General features: G+C 42.3%; 1 protein-coding gene across 1 annotated transcript; it reads left to right on the forward strand.

Moving 5' to 3' along the window:
* Positions 1–3,590: 3,590 nt before the first annotated feature.
* LOC127683637 (sericin-1-like) lies at positions 3,591–4,115 on the forward strand. The gene has a single exon (XM_052180943.1). The coding sequence runs from the start codon at positions 3,591–3,593 to the stop codon at positions 4,113–4,115; it is 525 nt and encodes a 174-aa protein (XP_052036903.1).
* The last annotated feature ends 2,305 nt before the right edge of the window (positions 4,116–6,420 follow it).

A 6,420-nucleotide genomic window follows, 5' to 3' on the forward strand; every position in this document is an offset into this window, starting at 1 on the left:
TCTAACTAATGATCATCTGACCTAGTTCTAATGCAAATTAGAAAGTGCTGTGGCCTCCAGGGTTGGGAATTGCCATCTATGAATGACAGTCAGCATCCTACCCAGATATTCTATCCGTCTACAAATTGTATGAAAGTTGTTAAAAGAAGCCTTAGTCTACATTTTTTGGGGGGTGTCTGTCTTCTTTTCCAAATGGCAAATCCAACCTGATGAAGAAATGAAAATTGAGTCTCTACTGGCTACAAAGCAGCAAGTTAGATACCTCAGAGATTCTAAACTCAAAGACCTTACCTGTGTGGTCAAGTGGGCATATGCACATCCAAATGATTGTAAGCAGATGGCACTGTTTCTCTTATACTTCATCATACTCATGTATTAAATCTATGATTCCTTTAGCTGCTTCTTCTTCTTCTTCTTCTTCTTCTTCTTCTTCTTCTTCTTCTTCTTCTTCTTCTTCTTCTTCTCCTCCTCCTCCTCCTCCTCCTCCTCCTCCTCCTCCTCTTCCTTCTCCTCCTCCTCCTTCTCCTTCTTCCTTAGCATATACGAAAGTTACCTGAACACTCATGTTTATTTTACTACTATTCTTAGTAGTCACGATATGGGATCAATATTTGTTTTTTTTTAATTTTTAAATTTTATTTTTTATATTATAGTATGATTCTTCTACCCTCCCCCATTTTAGTCATTCCAAAATTTCCCCACCTCCACCCTGATAAAATTTTACCAGAATGAAGCATAAATCCAACATCAGATATGACAAAGTATATGAGAAAAACATAAGGACACCTTAACCCTACACAAAGATCTAGAGAAAAAGCCCCTCAAAATTGGAGCTAATTGGTCAGAGAATATTTTCTGTAGCTTCTATTGGACTTCTTTTTCTAGAAATTTGAGCCATGTTCTGCATTCCTTTTATGTTTCTCAGCAAGAGAGGATGCTTCTGGCTGAAATCTAGCAACTGAAACAGCATATTGGCTTCCCTGCCAGAAGTCTCTAAACCCAACCTGTACCCTGTGTTATGAACTTCAGACGTACAATGGTATCAGGTATCACTTTTAAAAATATTTATCAAGACCTTCTTATCTATGCTAGGTACTGTTCTAAGGGGTTTATGAATGTTAGTCACTCTGTAAATGACCCTGGGAGATAAATGCTATCTATTTCTTCATTTTGAAGATGAGGATAATGAGGGAGAGGGTTAAAATAATTTGCTCAAAGTTAACACTGCTGCTAAGTGAGGAGTCGCAACTCAAACATGTAACCTGTCTTAGGACTTAATGCCTCCTGCCACATGGGCATGCTGTCTGTGAAATGATCTTCTGACTTTAACCCTTCAAATGGAGTACATGGGGAATGTTCCCATTAAAATCTTAGTTGAAGATTTAATAGGAAAAGCCCTTACATAAATAGGATGATGACAATTACGAAGAGTCAATGCAAAATACAGATCACTAAAACTAATACATAGTAAGTATTAAAGGGAAGAAAATAGTAAAATATTTGAGGATGGGATTACAAGTGACATTATTTTCATGAGAATGGTCTCTGCATACCCTCATTCACCAATGACATGTAAATACTCTTAATCTTTTGTTATCAGAGAACACAGGTGACATCAGAGCTGTTGTGTTATGTGCTGGGCATTATTCCAAGAGTTTAATGATGATTAGCTCAATCTGCAAATGGCCCTTTGAGATAAGCATTCTTTTCTCAGCTCACATAGTTTTATATAGACTTATAGAACAAATGGGATCTATAGTGATTTGGTTATTTTTACTTCTGAAATTCTACAGCTTTTCATACATTTTTATTTTTTAGACTGAAACTTAACACAAAGATTATGTGCATTGATGGGTGTGATTTGGCACATCAGCACTTTGATGCAGATTCTTTTTAAAGTTGCATTTTATATTTACAGGTCTAGCTCTTCTCTGAGATCTTTATCCATATTGTCTTACTTAGGGAGCTAGGAACTGTTATTAGCCCGATTTTACACACACAGTTAAACAAGTTGCTTGAGAATGCATGGGTGGAGAGAGCAAAGCTGGAAACTGGTCTTGGAATGTGGGTTATGACTGTGCACGGTGCTTCCCAATACATCCCATCCTCCCAGGAGTGGACCCCAGACACTACTGCTCTCCCCATCTCCAGTTTTTTCCCTATACCTTTCATTATGAACTTTGTGACTGTTACTGATGACTCTCCCAGCACAATCAATGTTAGGGACTTCCCAGAGGATTTAATCTACCCATGGAACATTCTGTGTGGGGAAAATATGTTTTGTATTCCATGATAGGTGCTCAAAAGCTCTTTGCACAATCCTCCAGCACCCTTCCCCGGCCTTGGAAGAAAAGTCTCTACCTCAGGTCATCTATTAAAAAAAGGTCTCTCAGTCTTTGCCTTTGGGATGGTTACAGGTGAAGCTCCACTTCTGGCAACTGCAGCTGAATTTTATCCTCTCATTTCACCTTCTGCATACACATGGTCCCTCTACTTTTGGCCAGCCAGAGGTCTATTCTTTAGGACCATATGCAGAAATAGGGCTTTCAATGATTTCTGCCTACTTGCAGGAATCTATGAGTGCCAAATACTCATAGGCTTTTTTGGCATGTTAAATTCAGACAAGAAGAATCCCAATCTCCTCTATCATCTTCATTAGACTTGCTTGAAATAGCATCAATAGACCATCCAGCATTCTTGGTCAAGGTTATGGCACCATCTAAAAATGAAAAGAGCCACATTAGTTCATTGGTTTGGGCCAGGGTATTTTTTTTTTTTTGCCCGAGGGGAGGGGTTGTTTCTTGTCCATATTCTAAAAGAGCCATTTAATTAATCTCCTCTAGTTTTTATTCTGAAGAACAAACAGATGTTATCTTTACCAGCTGAGCTCTAGAATTTTACTGGGTCAACTTAGAAAATAGGGAGCATAGCAGAGCTGCTTATGAGATTGATGGACAAGAACTGTATGTAATATGCAATGCTCCATCACCATCCTACAGGTTTGCAAGTCTCAGAAGCTTTTTCTGTGCATTAATACCTCAGATGCTTATAGAGGGAGGAATTAGATCTTTGGGATGTAGACGGAGGGAGTCATACATACCCCTCATGAGAGATGTTATCAGTATCCCACACATGTGGACCTCAGGTCAGAGCAGAACTGTATAAAAGGCAGGTGAGTCTCATAGCACCTCAATCCATTACTTGTTGAGTGATCTACTCCAGTGCCTGAGGCAGGTAGAACATCTCCCAGACCAGAGAGACTCTGATGCTGGTTTTCTGGGCAGAAAGGGGCTCTGGGTGGAATTGAGGGTAGTTTTGAGATAACAAGGGGGAAAAAAGAGAGAGGATTAGGAGCGAAGGGTCTCTCTAGAAGTGAAAGGTAATGAAGGATTGTATTGGTATCTTTTTGAACTTACTCTGAACTTATCTGAAAGGATAAGTTATATATGTTAGGAGATTGGGTTTTCAAACTTCTAATTATTTAAGAGATAAGATATTGTAAATTCATAGTTCAGTCTTCAAAGTAACATTTGAGCTTGTTGAACTTATATTTTTGTGTTATTTTTCACTTTTATCCAGTTCCTTTTGAGATGTCCTGTCAGCAGAGCCAGCAACAGTGCCAGCCCCCTCCCAAATGCAAGACCCCAAAGTGCCCTCCAGCCTCTTCCTGCTGTAGCCTGGGTTCTGGGGGCTGCTGTGGCTCCAGTTCTGGTGGCTGCTGCAGCTCTGGAGGTGGCAGCTGCTGCCTGAGCCACCACAAGCCCCGATTCTCTCTTCGTCGCCGACGTCACAGCTCTGGATGCTGTAGCAGTGGTAGCAGCAGTGGTTGCTGTGGCAGCAGCGGGGGCAGCAGTTGCTGTGGCAGCAGCGGGGGCAGCAGCGGGGGCAGCAGTTGCTGTGGCAGCAGTGGTGGCAGCAGCGGGAGCAGCAGTTGCTGTGGCAGCAGTGGTGGCAGCAGCGGGAGCAGCAGTTGCTGTGGCAGCAGTGGTGGCAGCAGCGGGAGCAGCAGTTGCTGTGGCAGCAGTGGTGGCAGCAGCGGGGGCAGCAGTTGCTGTGGCAGCAGTGGTGGCAGCAGCAATGGCGGCAGCGGTCACCAACAGCAGTCTAGGTGCTGAACTGGGGATGAAGAACATGGAGAGCAGCACTGGCCGAAGACCTGCCAGCAGAAGATGTCCTTTTCTCTGGTTTTCCTGTAGAAGTACTTCTAGAGCTCTCTGCATGTCCTTCTTCATCTCCCTAAAGCTCATCTACTATGAGGTCTTGAGGCCCCAGCTCTGAGATTTATTGGTTTTGCTTTTCCTCTCTGACATAACTAACTGTTTGAGAATGAGATATTGAAAAATCAGCTTTGAAATTTTTTTCTGGGCAACAATAAAGCTTTTGATTCCTGACATCATGGCCTTCCAATGTGGTTTTGTTTACCTCCTCCAATTTATTCCCTCCACACCAAGCCATAGTCCTCCCCCCCCCTTTTTAAATCTAAAGTGCATATTTTGAATCCACTTAGAACTTAGTACTCTGAGACCTGTGCCCCTTATACCAACTTGCACAGGGGGGACCAGGGATAGGTTGAGATGAAACAAGCAGCATCCAGAAAACCTCTGTTATGGGAGGTGACACTCAAAAGGGACCCACGATTTGGAAAAGTTTATCTTTTAGTCACGGAGAAGATTGCCTCGAGTGTACATTGTGGGCTCAAGTGAGTAGACACAGTGCTGTCAGATTATTGCCTGCTGGCCAGCCGAACGTTCTAGAGAAGTAAGCTGAGGAGACAGGTGTGGAATGGTGGAACCCTAGAATTTTAGGTTTTGGTGTGAATAGAGAATAAAGATACCGTCTCTGCCGAAGATTACCTCCATCTGGTGCTGAAGATTACCTCCATCTGGTGGTACTGGTGGTCATGCATGTGTGCATGTGCATGCGTGTGTATGTGTGTGTATGTTATATATGTGTGTATGTGTGTGTGTATGTTATGTATGTGTGTGTATGTGTTTGTGTGTGTGTGTGTGTGTGTATAATGGAATCAAGGGTACTTAAGTCACTGAGTTTGAGTGTTCATATAATATTCCTTTAGGATTGGGATGGCTTCTTTAGGAAATACTAAAAAACGTTTATGATAGAAGAGATAATTGCAAGTCAGCCTTTTTATACAAGAGAAGCAGCTAGCCTCTCAGTTGATAAGAGTTAACAGAGGTGCATAAAGTTGGTGTAAGAGGTCCATACAGTGAGTATCTACTTGATCTCTCCATATTGATTCCTATCACCCTGGTTTTCTTCACCTTTTGCATAATTTTCCTGAGGAGAACCGGCATCTATCTTATTACCTCATTACTTCCTTCTCTTTTCTAACATTGATCTCTCTTCTTGGAATGCCTTACCTCTTCTTGCCAGGTGCTCTGGTACAGTAGGCAACCTGTTAATCAGGCTCTAAAGCCATGGTAAATGAAATGGGTATCTTCTATGACTTGTCTTTCCTTGTCTGTTTCCTCATGCCACACCCAGCACGGCACCCCAGAACCTATCTCACTCTTAATCCCTGAATTCTTAGTCTTAGATTCTCTTATGTCTCATACTCATGGCTGGTGTGACCAGGCAGTTCCAATGACTGAAAGACAGTTCAGAGGCAGTTGACCTCCTAAGTTTCCTCCAGTTTTATAAATCAGCTAATTAAAATGCAGCAATCACTGTGGGAACTTTTGGGCTGCTCTCCCTTTTATTTTCCTCTTCTTCCTTCTTTGCCCTTTTATTTTATCCTTTTCATTTTGTTGTGTTTTGTCTTTTTCCTGTTTGTCAGTAGTTCTAGGAAGAATGCATTCTGAAGGGAGATGATATCAGAAACAGGAGCTCCATGAGCTAGCCAGCTTACTATCTTCCAATAGGCCCATACTCCTCACCCATTTTTGTCTGAGAGCCATCAGGGTTACATTATGGAATATAGCAAGGTGACTTCTTTTGGTCTTATTGGTCCCTTAACCTTGCCTGGGCTATTCCTCCTGTCAACAGTGACAGGAAGAAATCACCATTATGATTCCCATCCCACCATCATTTTTTTTTTCAAAGCTCTCTGGAAGCATCTGGACAAAACCCAGAGGGTTAATCACATAGCCTGCAGCCTGCTATGCAAACACAAGAACCAAGGGCCATAGAGATGCAAATAAGACAATACATGATAAGGAGATAGCTATCATGAATAAGTGTGAGAAAGTGGAACAGTACATTGTTCTCCCCTCTTGCTGTGTGTGTGTGTGTGTGTGTGTGTGGTGTGTGTGTGTGTGTGTGTGTGTGAGTATGTGTGTGTGTGTGTGTGGTGTCTGTGTGTGTGTGTGCTGTGTGTGTGTGTGTGTGGTGTGTGGTGTGTGTGTATGGTGTGTGGTGTGTGTGTGTGTGTGGTGTGTGCGTGGTGTGTGTGTATACAGTGTT

This window comes from Apodemus sylvaticus, chromosome 4, assembly GCF_947179515.1.
Source record: "Apodemus sylvaticus chromosome 4, mApoSyl1.1, whole genome shotgun sequence".
In the NCBI taxonomy this organism is placed as follows: Eukaryota; Metazoa; Chordata; class Mammalia; order Rodentia; family Muridae; genus Apodemus; species Apodemus sylvaticus.